Here is a 17093-nt window from a genome sequence, read left to right on the forward strand (position 1 = left end):
CTGTAGGCCAAATGCTTCTTCACATTGCGTGTGTGTGTGTGTGTGTGTGTGTGTACACAAACATGACAATTAGGCACTCTAACAATAACATTTGCAACCAACATTTACATGACATTCCTTCTATCTACATTACTTTATACTTAATCACTGCTGTAGGCTAAGCCCTGCCACTGCATTCCAACTTATTAACAATTTAAGCTACTTATTGAGCTACCACTGGGCTAATGATGTACAGCATTGCTAACAGAACAAAAACGATACACACACAACAACACACACACACACTGAACTCTGGCCAACATTAAAGGCATGTGAAGTCTGTAATATTCTGCAGGTTCATATTAAACAGGTCTCGCTTGTTAATCAGTGGCTGGAACATTGCAGAGCCAGAAGCAGCTGGGACCAAGGACCAGGCTTTTCCAGAAATCATGATTATTCAAAGTGTGTGTCAGAGAATAAGCAGGCTGAGATTCAATTCATTCATTCATTCATCTTCAGTAAGGTCTTTATCCTGGAAAGGGTTGTGGATCCGGAATTTTAGGAACACTTGGTGTTAGGGTGGGAATACACCCTGGATGGGATGACAGTCCATCACTGGGCACCATGCACACTTTCACTCACACATAGGTGCAATTTACTGAAGTCAGCACACCAAGATTTTGGGAGGTGAGAGGAAACTGGAGAACCTGAAGGAAACCCATGCTAACATTGGGAGAACATACACAGAAACTCAACACAATCCTCAACCTGAGCTCAGGATTCAACTGAGGACCCTGGTGCTGTGACTGAACAATGCCACCAAAAAACACACAGCATGGAAACAAGAAACACTAAAACCAGGAAACACAGGAAGTAGAATGAGACAAAAATGAGATACCAAAAAGAGGAAACCACAAAACCTAGAAATATGGAAGGTGGAAAACTAGGAAACATTGAAAACCTAAACCAGGAACCACCATGAAACCCACAAAACCTAGAAATAATGAATCCAGGAAACACTGAACATGGAAACTACAAAGCACAGAAGACAGCTAAATAAAAAAAGTAAATGTGGGAAAACTGCAGGAAGTAAGGAAACCAGGAAAGAAGGTAACCAAAAAAGATGGAAATCAAGAAAGACTGAACATTTAAACCAGGAAACATGGAACCATGAAGCAGTGAACACACAAAACAGGAATCACCAGGAAACTACAAAACCTAGAAAATAGAAAAAAACAGAAACACTAAACACTGAACACAGGAAACAATGAACACTTAAAAAGGAAAGAGGGAAACAAGAAAACAGAAAACAACCAAATAAAACAAAAAAAGAAATGTGGAAACCTGGAAACACTCAAACTATAACCAGGAAACATGGAAACGTTAAACAAGCAAACCAGGAAACAAAGTAACCAGTGAAGACAGAAACTTGGATACACTGATACCAGAAGCTATAGAAACCAACAAACATGGAACATTTAAACCAGGAAATGGAAAGCAGACAACATAGCTGCAATTAAAAAGAAAACAGGAAATGTGGAAAACTATGACACAGAATCCTCACACCATAACCAGGAAACAAGGAAACCAGTAAAATGAAAAGCTGGAAACACTGAAACCAGAAAATATGGAAACGCCCAAACATGGTATACTAAAACAGGAAATGTGGAAAACTAGAGATTGAGAAGAATCCTCAAAGCATAACCAGGAAACGTGGAAATGCTGAAAAATGAAACCAGGAAACATGATAATGAGTTCCACACTGGCCCCGCCCAGTCAGAACAATCTATACCTGTCTATATGTTGTTCAGCTGTTTTTAAATTTAAGACAACGCGAAAGGCTCCAAGCTTTTTGTGCTTCCAGGAAACTGGAAAACAAGAAATTGAGACCATGTCCGAATGTGGATGTGAGAGTTCGGAGCTGGCTGGAGTTCCAGGCTGCCACAGTGGCCAGTGATGAATGAGAGGACAAAATAACAACAGCAAAAGACAAACAAGAAGAAAAAACAGTCAGTGACAGATGAATACAACATCTGGGTTCCATTATTCTTTTTTATCTTTAGGGTTTGCACCCATTACACACACATACACTATATCAACCCCTTTCTGCACCCCCATAAACATTCTCTATCTATTGCTGCATCAGGCACACACACACACACACACACACATACACCTCCTCTAGGTCAGACTTTTAATCAGGTTCTTTAGAAGTGCTTGGCGATTATACATCACCATCAGCCTGATATTTACTGAAGCGCTTCACGCAGGGATGCCATTGTTCTGCTCAAGGGCAAGACGGCTGTAAAAACCTCTTCTTTCTCTTTACTCTTGCTCTACAGGCACTCATCCAGCTTGAGCTCTTTAACATCTCCCAAAGAGCTTTGCATTCCTGACAGGCCTGAGATCCTTCACGGTCCTCATGGGGAACACAGAACATAAAATCCCACCCAAAAAAAGGAAAATGAACCAATAATATGCTGATGTTACACTTGCAACACTTGCACTTGCAATAATTGTCTTAACTTTTAGCACAGTTTCTGGCACATCTAACACCAAAAAGGATTAGATACAAGAGCAAACAGGAAGAAACACAGAAACGGAAATCCAGGAAGCATGAAAATCAAGGAACACACAACACTTAAACCAGGAAACAAAGAAACATAAAAATACAAAAACAAGGAAACAGCACAGAAAAAAAGACGAAGAAAAAAAAACAAAGAACAAAGGTAATGCAGAAACATTTAAACAGGGAAACTCAAAACCAGGAAACATAGAAACCGAGGAACACAGAACAAAAACTGGAACACTCAAACAGGGAAACACATAAACAGGAAACAAGGAAACACAGAAACCAACTAACACGGAATAAACTAGGAAACACAGAAACATGAAATATGGAAACAGGATATGAGGAAACACTGTAACCATGCAAAATAATAATAATAAAAAAAAACAGCACACAAAGAATACAGGCAATGCAGAAACTGGGAATCACAGAACACTCAAATGTGGAAAACCAGGAATCACAAATCAAAGAACACACAGGAAGGATTAGAAAACAAGGAATCAAACCAGGAAACATGGATCAACAAAAACCCTTCTCTTAAACCATGAACATAGTAGCCCGAAACCAAGAAATACACATGGAAACATGGAAACCAAAGGAAAAACAAACCTAGGAACACAGAACACAAACCAGGAAACATAAAAACAGGAAATACAGAAACAGGAAACAAGATAACATAAAAAGCAGGATTCAAACAACATAGACAATGCAGAAACCAGGAATCATAAAACACTAAAAGAGGAAAACACAGAGAAATTAAATAGAGAAACAGGAAACAAGGAAACAGGGAATGAAACCAATGAACATGGAACACTTGAACCAGGAAACACAGAAACATGAAACAAGGAAACACAGATACCAGGATACACAGAACACACTTCTCTTAAACTATGAATACAGAAACCAGGGAACAGAAACCAAGATCACTTAAAACAGAAACATGGAAACCAGGGGAAACAAACACAAATCAAGGAACACAAATCACAGAACTCTTAAACCAGGAAACATGGAGACATGAAATACAGAAACAGGAAACCAGGTAAAAAAAAAAAAAAAAAAACTGGAAACAAATGCAATGCAGAAACCAGGAATAACAGAACACTCAAACAGGGAAACACAAAGCAAAGAACACACAGGCATATGGAAACCAGGAACCACAAACTAGGAACCACAAATCAGGAAATTCAAACCAGGAAACATGGATCAAGGAACACTGTTCTCTTAAACCACTCATCACTCCTCATCCATCACTGCAGGAGGAGCTTACTGTCTCTTCTGCAAGAGATGTAATCAGCTGTACGTCTGGGAAACCACGAGGATACTGGCTGATCGTTTTTGTTGAGTACCTCTGTGCCATCAGGATGAAGGATTACTCCTTTCCAGTGCAGAGACACTTCAACAGCGATGGACATTACACTAACGACATCTCAGTTTGCATTGCTAGTTATTGTTATGGGGGCAATGAAGCGAGAAAGAGCTTGATTACACTCTCATATCTTTAGAACCCCATGGAATAATAGTCATGTTCTCACAGCAATTATTACATCATCACCCATTTCAAATATCCATCATTTTCACATCCTACAGCCTCAGAAGAACTTTGCCTCCACTGCTGATGAAGGACATGCTGTTTCTCTTGAGATAATGATTTACATCCTTTTCATCCTCATCAAATCATGGACGAGGGGTGGGGTCATCCTGGAAGAAACCACTCCCACCATTTCACCATTGCTTTTATTTGTTCCTTCTGTACAAGGGGACCCAAACCTTATAACTACTTGTACAGGGTAAGGAAGACCATTAACTTTAAACTATAAAACATGGTTAGATTTCAGTGTAAGCTGACTAGCTGTATTGAATAACTAGCTAACGCTACCTGCCAAGTCCAAAGAATCAGAAGAAAAATCCAACTCCAGATTCATGCTAGAGGAAGCACCATTTTGTTTTAGACCATTTTTGCTTAGAATACAAAAACGTTTCTAACATTTCTAAACATTTTTTCCCCTAAAAAAAATTCAATGCTACAGTGACATTATAAAAAAAATTCAATGCTACAGTGACAAAATCATGTTTCTGATTTTAAAAAATCATCAAGGCTCTAGGATTTTACTCCAAGAGACAGAAGAACTTTGGCACGTTCTTCAAAAAGTCTAAAACAACCTACCGGCTGATTTTCATAGAAAACTAGCTAAAAGAAAGTAATTTTAATCGCAAAGACAAACTATGATTTGTTGTTTTACTGTTTACTGCTTAATACCTATATTAATTATTTTGATAATTACAGTACTATAGTGACTCTTTTTAGTTCATCATTTTTGAAGAAATTTTGCACAGTCCTGTATATTCTGGTGAATTCTTAAATCTGATTGGCCAGAAGATATGGGCACTTTCTGTACCAAGACAAGGCAAATTACAGGTTTATATTAGCTAGGATGATATGGTGAAATTTTCTCTGAGAAGAAGTTTAGTTAGCATTTTTGGAAGGAGTCTCCAGTGTCAGCGCTTTTACAGGTATGTTTTCCAACACGGGAAGGTCTTCGGGACGGAGAGACTTTGCGCTTTCTAGTTTCTTGATAACATGACAAGCTGCATTTTTTATCTAAAGAACTTCAAGAGAGTGAGAAAAAAATGAGAGGCTGTTGAAGGAACGACTGTTTAACAGAAACTAAATTGTTTTGTGGATGCTCCACAACATTAAATGTAACACGTGTCATTCTTTAATAAATAAAAAAACTTGATAGTAGTGTAAGAGGAATAAAACTATTTGGGATGTGCTGTTATTGGAAAATAATCAACTCTGGCATGGTAACAGTTAGTCCGCTTCTCACTGGGCCGCATCACACTACCCTGTCATGGATTATTTTCCTATAGCAGCACACCCTGTCCTGTTTTATTCAACAGGGATATTGACAGTGCTTTGAAATGGTGACCATATCACAATACAGGCCTACAGTGAAGATTGTGATATATATATATATACAGTCAGGTCCATAAATATTGGGACAGTGACACAGTTTTGGTAATTTTGCCTCTGTACACCACAACAGTGGATTTGAAATGAAGCAGTCAAGATGTGACTGAAGCGTAGACTTTCAGCTTTAATTCAAGGGGTTTAACAAAAATATTGCATTAACCGTTTAGGAATTACAGCCATTTTTTACAGAGTTCCTCCATTTTCACAGGCTCAAAAGTAATGGGACAATTGACTGATAAGCAGTTTCATGGCCAGCTGTGGCCTGTTTCCTCCTTATATCATGATAAATTAAGGAGATAAAAGATCTGGAGCTGATTCCAAGTGTTGAATTTGCATTTGTTAGCTGTTCATGAGAACTCTCAATATGCCGTCCAAAGAGGTGTTGATGCAAGTGAAGGAGGCCATCATTAGGCTGAAAAACCAAAACAGACCTAACAGAGAGATAGCAGAAACTTTAGGAGGGCCAAATCAACAATTTGGTACATTCTTAAAAAGAAGGAATGCACTGGCGAGCTCAGCAACACCAAAAGGCCTGGGAGACCACAGAAAACAACTAAAGTGGATGATTGCAGAATTCTTTTCTTATTGAAGAACAACCCCTTCACAACATCTAGCCAAGTCAGGAACACTCTGGAGGAGGTAGGCCTATCGTTGTCAAAGTCTACAATCAAGAGCCACCTTCATGAATGTAAATACAGATGGTTTACCTCAAGATGCAAACTGCTGGTAACACTCAAGAACACAAAGGCCAGATTAGACTTTGCTAAAAAACCTCTAAAAAAAGCCTGACCAGTTCTGATGCAAGATTAACTTGTACCAGAATGATGGGAAGAGAAAAGTATGGCGAAGGAAAGGAAGGGCTCATGATCCAAAGCATACCACATCATCCGTCAAACATATGGAGGCAGTGTTATGGCATGGGCATGTTTGGCTGCCAATGGAACTGGGTCACTGGGGTTTATTGATAATGTGACTGTTGATAGAAGTAGCAGGATGAATTCTGAGTTGTACAGAGCTATACTTTCTGCTCAGATTCAGTCAAATGCTGCAAAACTGATAGGACAGCACTTCACAGTACAGATGGATAACAACCCAAAACATACTGTGAAAGCAGCCCAAGAGCTTGGAAATTAAATGTTCTTAAATGGCCGAGTCAGTCACCTGACCTCATCCCAACTGAGCTGCTTTTCACTTACTGAAGGCAAATCTGAAGGCAGAATGACCCACAAACAAGCAGCAACTGAAAATGGCTGCAGTAAAGACCTGACAAATCATCTCAAGGGAGGAAACTCAGCATTTGGTGATGTCCATGGGGTCCAGACTTCAGGTAGTCATTGACTGCAAAGAATTTACCTCCAAGTAATAAAAATAATCCTAATATTTATGATTATATTAGTTTGTCCCATTACTTTTGAGCCTGTGAAAATGGAGGAACTCTGTAAAAAATGGCTGTAATTCCTAAACGGTTAATGCAATATTTTTGTTAAACCCCTTGAATTAAAGCTGAAAGTCTACGCTTCAGTCACATCTTGACTGCTTCATTTCAAATCCACTGTTGTGGTGTACAGAGGCAAAATTACCAAAACTGTGTCACTGTCCCAATATTTATGGACCTGACTGTATATGGTATATTGTCAGTCAGGTAAAGATGAGACATGAAAACTAATTAAAATGTATTAGCTAATACACATGTACAGAAAGCTATCACACTCCTGGGAGGCAAATGGACAGACTGGAAGGTCATTCAGCCAATCAAATCGATCTGCACCTGTGCTCATTTGCATGTCATTTATATTGGGTGTAAATGACAAGTGAGGCAAGGGAGCTGTGCATGTGCAGAAAACCAAGCATGCTCTACGAAGTGCAATACAAATGATTCACATACAAGATCAAGGGCAGAGAGGATGGAGAGACTGACAGATAGACAGATGTAAAAGAGGAAATATGGATGTGGAAACGGCTATGGTTTATAAGAGAAATGAAAGAAAATGATAAGGTTATAGAAAGTGAAATAAGAGAAATAGAGAGAGAGAGAGAGAGAGAGAGAGAGAGAAAGAGAAAGATGTAGTAGTCCTCATTTACACATTCAGAATCTGCTGAGTCTGTATAGGACTATTAGTTTAATCTGACACCCTGGCACACACACACACACACACACACACATTGTGATAATCATGAGATCAATACACACTTACTACACTTACCATGCCTGTCATGCCTCACCTTCACTGTGGCATGAGGGCTGTGCATATGTTTGTGTGTGTGTGTGTGTGTGTGTGTGTGTGTGGGTGGGTGGATGGATGGATAGGTATTTCGTGTGTGCTTGGATGTGATATGCATATAATGTGCATATAATGATATGGGTAATCTCTAAGTGTGAATACTTAAGCACTAAATCAATTAGATTTCGATTCTCGTGCCACGATGTGATTATAAATCCCTGTTTTATACGTTTAATGCCTCTCAATTTTTTTTTTTTTTCAACAGCCTATGTTATATAAATATCACTTGCTGATTTTAAAACATAACAAAAAATTGTTCATGTATTTCCCGCTGTGAAAACGATCTGATTGTAATAAGAAACAATAAAGTTTATTGCTTACAAGTTTACAATAGCGTTTATAATAAATAAGGAATAATACACTTAGTGGAATGCTGTTATGGAAAAATAATCAACACTGGGGTGGAGTGTGATGCAGCCCAACATTAAGAATAACTGATTAGTTTTTACTATAACAAGTGTTTTATTTTTAAAAATGAACGTAACGTATAACGAATTATAACTCACATTAGAATGAGCCGGAACTATTGTTAGAGCTGTTGTCATAGAAAATTCAACACCCTCTGACCAATCAGAATGGAGAATCCAACAGCATTATGGTAAAAAGCAATTATATCACCTTGTGATTCTCACTGCTTTTATGCAATATTGTCTAATGCGCCTGTTAATGTTCAATGCCTTATAGACTAATTATAGAATAATTAATACTCAAATGCATTCCAATACTAAATCTTAATTTACACACAGTGTGGTTGTTTGCATTCCATATTAGGATAAACATCAAGTATGTCTATACATAGGCCTAAGCTTGTGCTTACATAGATACTATATTCTGATTAACATGTGTGTGTGTTTGTGTGTGTGAGAGAGAGAATGTGCCTACATGCTTATAAAGGTACTTATATGTTTATATGTGTATTTACATGCATTATGAGTCTGTGTGATGTCTATTTTCAGTGCTTGGGTGCTCTGTTTGTCTTTACTCTACTGTACACTGTAATCTCACATTCCCGTGTCACCCAGACGAGGTTCCCTTATGAGTCTCATGGGTTTTCCTCTCATGGGTTTTATCCTCATGTTGTCTCAGGGAGTTTTTCTTTTCCACTGTCGCCTCTGTTTTGCTTGTTAGGGATCTAACTGTAAATCCACATCCAGATTTCTGTAAAGCTGCTCTGTGTCAATGTCTACTGTTAAATACAAATAAAACTGACTTGAAATGGAAGCATTTTTTTTATGTCGCCCACTCAAGCCAAATCAAAACTGTCTCAACTATACTGAAAATTGAACTGTAAAATCCTTATCTTAATAATACAAATTATTTTTTTAAATTGTTATATTTATTCTTAATTGTGTAGGAATTAGCTGTAGTCTTGGTTCAAAGTGAACTGCGCAGTTCATTCAAGCTACACTAGCTTCCCTTCTTTAAATTAGGGTGAGTCCTGAGCTTGGCTACGTGCCTCGTGATAGCGTCCTCCTTTGAGAGCATTCAGCCTGAGACAGATGATGTCACTGCTACTGTTAGAGAGCTACTATAGGGAAACTCCGAGTACAAGTCCGAGTAAAATTCATATGGCCAAAATTTATGGACACCTGACCTTCACACCCATATGTGGTTCTTCCCCAAACTCTTGCCACAAAGTTGGAAGCTCACAATTCTAAAGGATGTTTTTGTACGCTTTAGCATTACTGTTTTCCTTCACTGGAACTAAGGAGCGTGGACTTAACAGCACAAAAGCATAATAAGACTTTTCCGACATGATAAGACAAAACAATGAAACATTGGGGGTTTATGTAGACAAACTAATAAAGAACTAACACAAAACTGGTGAACACAATCAGATAACAAAGCAATGGCAGGACATGGGCGGAGACAGGACTAGAACAAAAACCAAAACAAACACATGGTGCTTGTCATCATGGGAAACATGTGACATGAAGGGGGAAACTGTGACACATAATATACAGTACTTCCTAATAGGGTAACCATCATGGGCTGATTTTGAAGATAATTTGAGAGTCTCTGGCAAGATCTTTATCTTTAACTTATTTGAACCATGTGTTTAGTCATGTAAATGTGTATTTATACGCATTGTGTAGTGGCATGTAGTCCATTTTAATATGTGTGTGCAGCTTTTTGTGAGGACCCCCAGTGGTCCCCATAATGATACAGAATTTTGACAGCCAAATGTCTTTGTCTTGTTCTCTTTAGTAAAGTTGAGATTAGGGGTAGGTTGGGTGTAGGGGTAGCATTAATTAGCGACAGCAGTAATTAAGTCAGAGGAAGAACATCACCAAGATAGTAAACCCAGTGTGTGTGTGTGTGTGTGTGTGTGTGTGTGTGTGTCTGACAGCTGTATTGATTTTGGAGCAAGGTTCTGCGTTGTTGCAGATATAGGGGTGATGGGGTGATTAGGCCTTTCCCAGGTGTGTCGTCTTATTTGAATGTGTTCGGCGTGCAACAAGCCTGAATCGATACGAGCCTAATCATCATCGCCGATTCCATGATTATCCACACACACACACACACACACTAAACTTGACAGATTGCAAGAGATGTCTGCTGTGTAGCCTGAGCAGAATGAGTGCTTTTTTTATAATGTCCATTTCATGACACCAAGGCCCCTCCCCCTTTTGCCCTCTGCCTGACATGCATTGTACCAGACCAGTTTATCATAAATGTGTAATAACAACTAGAGAGAGATGTTAGTGTCGAATGTGCAATTCCGATTAATCAAAATGTGCTGATTAATTTTCTATAACAGCAGCTGAGACAGTGGTTCGGCTACAAGGTTTATATTAATGCCTTCATTCTAATACGTTATTGTTTCCGTAGTAAGAACTTACGCAGGGACTGGTATGTAGGATGCTTCACACCAACAGATTTAAAAACCTGTGTAATTGTTGACATGATGAAGTTTTCGGTGAGGAGGCATTTGTTTAGCATTTTTGGAAGGAGCCTCTAGTGTCAGTGTAACAGTCAGAGGTTTTTCCACCACGGGAAAGTCTTCAGAAGAAAGAGAAGAAAAGAGAGGCTGGTAAGGGAACAACTGTGAATGCCACCATGAACCTGAATAGGACCAAGCGATTTTTGTAGATGAGATAGTTTCATATAAGTTTCATAGATAATTCCTGTAGCTCCTCAGGTAGCATAAATAGAACACACTTAGTGTTTCTTAAAACAGCCAGTATTTTAGCACTAAGCACAAAATGGAACATTAATGAATCGGAAAAGCTTCAGTTGTAAAATGCTGCTTAATGAATATAGCATTCTGGGAAATGTGGGATTAGCGTAAAGCCATGGTGATACTAGGTGTGCTCAATAGATGTGTTCATTCTCTTCCTCTATCTCAAAATCTCTCTGCTTCTCTACCACATCCTCTTCTAATCTCTTTTATCTGTGTGTTTATCACTCCTCCGTTATTCTCAAGCTCCCACTCGCCTTGGGCTGCCCAGACAGCAGATCATTGGCTAAATTGATTTGCCGCATCGTGGGTAATGGGATTCCTCCTGGGCACGCCAGCCTTTTCCCACTGCTCTCCTCAATCAACCTATCAAAACTCGTTTTGGCCTGCATCGACACCTTGAGTGCAATCTGTCCTGGACACACACACACACATATACACACATTCACACACGCTCATCTGACTACTTGTTCAGTGTTTCTTTTCTCTTTCGCTCTGTCTCTCTCTCTCTCTCACACACACACACACACACACACACACACAATCAATTAACAATCAATTAACTCACACTCACACTTCAATTAACTTTGGAAAAGTGTCTACATGTAATAATAATTGCCTTTATAGCCGTTTAAACAATTGAAAACATGATTTATATAATAATAATAATTTTGTCTGGCATTTTGTTCACATTTTCATGGAGTTTTTCAAAATGATGGTATCCACTTTTCAAAACTATGGGATCCATGTGATCGTGCCTTTAAATTTGTTCAGAATAAGTATGTTGTATACAAAAATTGGCTTTACATAAATATTCACCCCCCCATGAACTTTTCCACATTTGGTAGTGTTACAACTAGGAACTGAAATGGACTTTATTGGGATTATATACCATGAATCTACACAAAATAGCTTATAATATTTAAGTGACTGGAAAAATCAATATAGTTTGCAAAATTATTTGAATGGAGTCAACCTGTATGCAATTAAAATGTCACATGATCTCAATATAAATACATCTGTTCCTAGAAGTCCCCAGAGTTAAAAAATATACTTAAACAAACAGCATCATGAAGAACAAGGAGCTATCAAAACAAGTCTGGGACAAAGTTCTGTAAAATTATCAGTCAGGATTTTCAGTCAATTAGAGTCACAATGGCAGCTCTTCACATGTGCTCCCACCACCATGCTTCACTGTGGGGATGATGTAACACAGATAGTATGGAAGATTCCCTGCACAGCTGTAATTGAGGAGGGGGAATAACATACCAGTAAAGAGAATGGATTTATTTAGCCACAGATGGTATCACAACAACTAAGCACTAAAATCCACCAACTTATGAGATGAAGCCCAAGCAGCTAACATGAAAACATCAGCCACTGATATTCCCATTGAATCAGGCCCAGGACATATGTGGAATGCACTCAGTGTCTGGTAGTGACAACCCGTTGCTGCCATAACCAAGGAGATGGCTTCCACAATCCAGTGGAAGTGGTGCTACTTAAACGGTATTTTTACGACAGCTGAATTAGCAAACAGACCGGGAACATCCCCCCATGCAGCATAAATGCAGTGCTACTCAGAATCAGATAGAGGAGGATAGAAATGCAGACGTCTGCAGACATATGGAGGCATCCTGCTTTAGGAAAATAATCAACTTTCCCAAAAATAACACCCAAAAGTTGATTATTTTCCCAAGGCAGGATGCCTCCATATGTGCCCCCATGTTCATGAAGTTTTTTCAACAACTATAATTCACCTGCACTTAAATGTCTGCATTTCTCTATCTGATTCTGAGTATCACAAGAGTCTGCATTTATATATATAGTATGTATACAGCATACAATATTCTTGTCATATATGGCATGTGTTTACTATTTTGCCTCAGATAAAGTGAAACAGCTGTCAGATCATCTAGGCAAAATGCCAAAACTCTCAAGTTTCATTACAGGTGTTCTTGCATTTTAAATAGTGGTGATCACACCACTTAGGCAAGCCCTTAGCTGGCACCAAAGCCCTAGGGCAGGCAACAAAGCTGTGGTTGGGGGTGAGCTACCTAGCCCCCTGCCTCAGATATTAGGTCCCTTATTCAAATGAGATTAATGTGAAGGCCCCTTAACACAGGTAAAAAATCTGAGGGCCAACCAACCAGTCAGCAGCTTCAGATAATTTATGTGGAGCTTGCGTTGTACTAAGGACCACTTTCCCCATATAGGTTTTCCAGTAAGGAGATCCTGACAGAGTAGGTGTGGCTCTTTCCACAAATCAAGGACTGCCAGACGTGCCTCAGCTATGGTCAATATAGTGCAGAAATAACATGATGAAATGGATAGATGGATGGATGGATAGATGAATGAACATGCACACATTCGCTCATTCATTCATCTTGGGCAAATTTAGTTTAGCCAATCCACCTACTGACATTTGGGAAGATCCCATGAGGGACAGACCAACCTCAGGATTGGCCACTGGTTCAGGATCAAACCAGGGACTGTGATAGATGAAATATCTGTATTAGCAACAGAACCCAAGGAAGTCTTGCTTTCACTGACGCCATGAGGCGCAGCAACCACAGAAATGTGCAGACACACAAAAATCTCAGTGCCTGAATGTGTGGCAGCATGGACGCCATGTGTGTCCTTGCCTGCACTGGAGAAGGTGAAACTGCCAGATCATCCAGGCAAAATACCAAAACTCTCAAGTGGGGCAAGAGCAGTTTTGAGACATCTCGTGAACGTTGTAGGTGCTATGGAAATGCTAAATGGCAGAACCAGACATTCGTATGATATGCTCTCACATGCATATCCATTCACAGCACTTTCCCCTACATTGTGTTTCTACTGCAGTTGAGAACTACCATGCGTTGTTCAAAATTGCAGACCGTAACCCCAGATACTTCCTGTTCAAATGTATGAAATATGTTATATAAATAAAGTTATTGTTATTAATAGTACTACTATTATTATCCATCCATCCTCTGTACCACTTATCCTACACAGGGTCGCAGGGTAACCTGGAGCCTATCCCAGGGGACTCGGGGCACAAGGCGAGGGACACCCAGGACAGGGTGCCAACCCATCGCAGGGCACAATTGCACACATACTCACACACCAATTCGGAAATGCCAATCAGCCTACAATGTCTTTGGACTGGGGGAAGAAACTGGCGAACCCGGAGGAACCCACCGAAGCATGGGAAGAAATTGCAAACTCCGTGCAAACAGGGCGGAGGCAGGAATCAAACCCCTAACCCTGGAGGTACGAGTCAACAGTGCTAGCCATTAAGCCACCATGCCCCCCTACTATTATTATTAGTAGCATAAATCATAGTAATAATTGTGCCTTAAGAACGTCAAATACTGATTGGACGAGCCAATGAGATGCTAGCGTACATTACCATACACTTACATTTAAGCGTGTTGAAGGCCAGCTCGTAGGCCCTACGCTGCCACACCTCGTCCTTGACCTTCAGTACTGTTACCTTCGACCTCTTCCCGTAGCTGATGAGCCGGTGAGCGGCAGCCTTGTCTTGGTGTGCGTTTCGGAAAATGGCGGCGGCGTCAAGGTAGACATGGTCAGGAACGCTGCTTGGATTCCACCCCAGAACAGAGGAGGGGTCGTGACTCAGGGTCGGAGGTGACGGAGAGGTCCAGGGGGTTAAAGGTGATGAGAGTTCTGTTCGAGAGGAATGTTTGAAGGAGCGAGACAAAGCACGACGAGGAACAGCCTGCTTCACCATTCTGGCACCTTCGTCTTCTTCAAATCAGACTAAACATACCAAACACACATGAAAATAGGATTAACTATTCACACATAAACAAAGAGGTTAATTGGTAATGCTCTATATTTTAAAAGTGTTAATAAAGTTTCAGGAATTTTAATAAAAATCTGACATGAGCAGAGCGGAGCAGCCAACACTGCAAACAAGAATACTGCAAAAACGAAACCACTATTCATGCTAACAGCATAAATGACAACAGTACACTCTACCTTGCGCAAACAGAGACCACATACGCCCTGCCCTCATGTTTTTACTGGTTCGGAAAACTGAGGCTTGTGAATGATATGTATGGAATAAAACCTGTGGGAGTATGCTGTTTTAGGAAAATAATCAATGACAGACTAGTATGATGTGACATGACATAAAGTAGAGTTACCTGAGTTACCCATAACAGCACCTCCTGAACTGTTTTATTCCTATTAGACCAAATCACACCACATGGATATTTTAAGCAGTGGAGAACTTCTTGGTCCAGCCCTTTTAAAACATAAACCATCCATCCATCCATCCATCTTCTGTAGCAGTTATCCTACACAGGGTTGTGGGGAAGCCTGGTGCCCCTATACCAGGGGAGTCAGGGGAACAAGGCAGGGGACACCCAGGATGGGGTGCCAGTCCATCACAGGGCCCAATCACACACTATGGACAAGTTGGAAATGCCAATCAAGCCTACAACACATGTCTTTAGACTGGGCGAGGAAACCAGAGTACCCAGAGGAAATCCCTGAAGCACGAGGAGAACATGCAACTCCGCACACAGAGTGAAGGCAGGATTCAAACCCCCAACCCTGGAGGTGTGAGGCAAATGTGCTAGCCACTAAGCCACCATGCCACCCCTAAAACATAAACATAATTTCAATATTTGCTGTAAGTCTGTAGGGTTGCACAATCTGTCTGTGTATAAGTGGTTAACACAAAGCCAACAATGACCAAGAGTTAAGTGTAACAGTGATGAAAGTCTGACACAACAATAGCGAATAAAGAGTTAATCACAGATCTCAGATGACAAATAGCAGCTCAAATGTCAGTTCAAAGGTCTGTTTTTTTGTTTGTTTGTTTGTTTTTTGCGTTCAGCTAATGCTCTCCAAATCAGTGTGTGCCTCTTTATGCTTTATCTCTGATGAATGATTTATGATGTACTATGTGTTACATGTAGCTTATAAACTAACCCAAGGTGTGTTGAACTAAACCAGATCCATGACAAGTGCAAGTGCACAGTTTCAAATTCAGTGACAGAGATTTATACTTACCAAACTGGCAGAAGAAACTGGCAGAAGAAAGCTTTCTGTGCAGATGTGAACGCTCACATAGTCCACTAGCTAATGTTTAGTTTCTTCCTGCGCGTGCGTTAATGTTTACGCCAACTTATTATGATTATTACATCCGCATCATTTGACTTGTTCCGTCGTTCGTTAGCGCTAAATCTCTGCCTCTCTTTTCCTTCTTCTGCGCCATGGAAAGTTGTTTTTTCGCCCTTAAAGATATCCTGCTGACTTTAGCCCTATGTTTGCTAGTTTGTTTCTTTGTTTGTTTTTTCTTGCGGAATTTAGCTAACTGGCTAATAAATTCCTAAAGCCGGAGTAGCAGCGCCGGAGCACGCTGGAACGGGAAGCGCTAGTTTCCATGGCAACTCTATGCAAATAAGGGGCGTGTGCGTAGTGGATAGTAAAGAGGAGAAGGGGAGGAGTCTGATTACCATAGTAACTTTATGCAGATGAGATTGTAACGGATTATACGTTATATTACGTAAGTATATTCTGTGTTTTTATTTGACTTTTCTTTTTTTCTTTTTCTTTTTTTTTTTTGCAGAAGTAAATGGGCTACCAAAGACATTCTGTCACTATGAAAATGTAAACAGTAAAAACTGTTTTTATTTGTATTTGTATTTTGTATTTTTATTTGGATTTTTAAAATTAGTTATTTTTTGTTTGTTTGTTTGTTTGTTTGTTTTGTTTGTTTGTTTGTTTAGGATTTTGTAAAACATGCCAAAGAAATACGACACAAATCAGTCTGAGATAACGTCGCCAAGTAAATAAATAAATAAATAAATAAATTTCAAAGAGTAATCATTTAATACCAAACTAAAAAATTATACTAATATCTGAAAATATATGTACAATATTACATGTATATTTTTTTTCAGAGAAACTTTTTACATGTATGATTTTTTAAAATGTCTATCTATCTATCTATCTATCTATCTATCTATCTATCTATCTATCTATTCATTTATTTAGGTATTTTATATATATTTTTAAATAAATATTTTTGCCAAAGAAATATGACACAAATCAGTGTAAAGTAACACCACCAAACAAACAAACAAA

General features: G+C 39.4%; 1 protein-coding gene across 1 annotated transcript in view; it reads right to left on the reverse strand.

Annotated features, from left to right (window-relative positions):
• LOC113528290 (putative methyltransferase NSUN7) overlaps positions 1-16385 on the reverse strand; it is a 54597-nt gene extending 38212 nt beyond the window's left edge. Inside the window, exons 1-2 of the mRNA XM_026916763.3 lie at positions 16017-16385; positions 14394-14753 (exon numbers count right to left, since the gene is read on the reverse strand). Of these exons, the coding sequence (XP_026772564.3) occupies positions 14394-14724 (331 nt within the window). The 5' untranslated portion in view covers positions 14725-14753; positions 16017-16385. The remainder of the gene's footprint in view (positions 1-14393; positions 14754-16016) is intronic.
• Between the last annotated feature and the right edge of the window lie 708 nt (positions 16386-17093).

The sequence above is a fragment of the Pangasianodon hypophthalmus genome, chromosome 13 (genome assembly GCF_027358585.1).
Source record: "Pangasianodon hypophthalmus isolate fPanHyp1 chromosome 13, fPanHyp1.pri, whole genome shotgun sequence".
NCBI classification, from domain to species: domain Eukaryota; kingdom Metazoa; phylum Chordata; class Actinopteri; order Siluriformes; family Pangasiidae; genus Pangasianodon; species Pangasianodon hypophthalmus.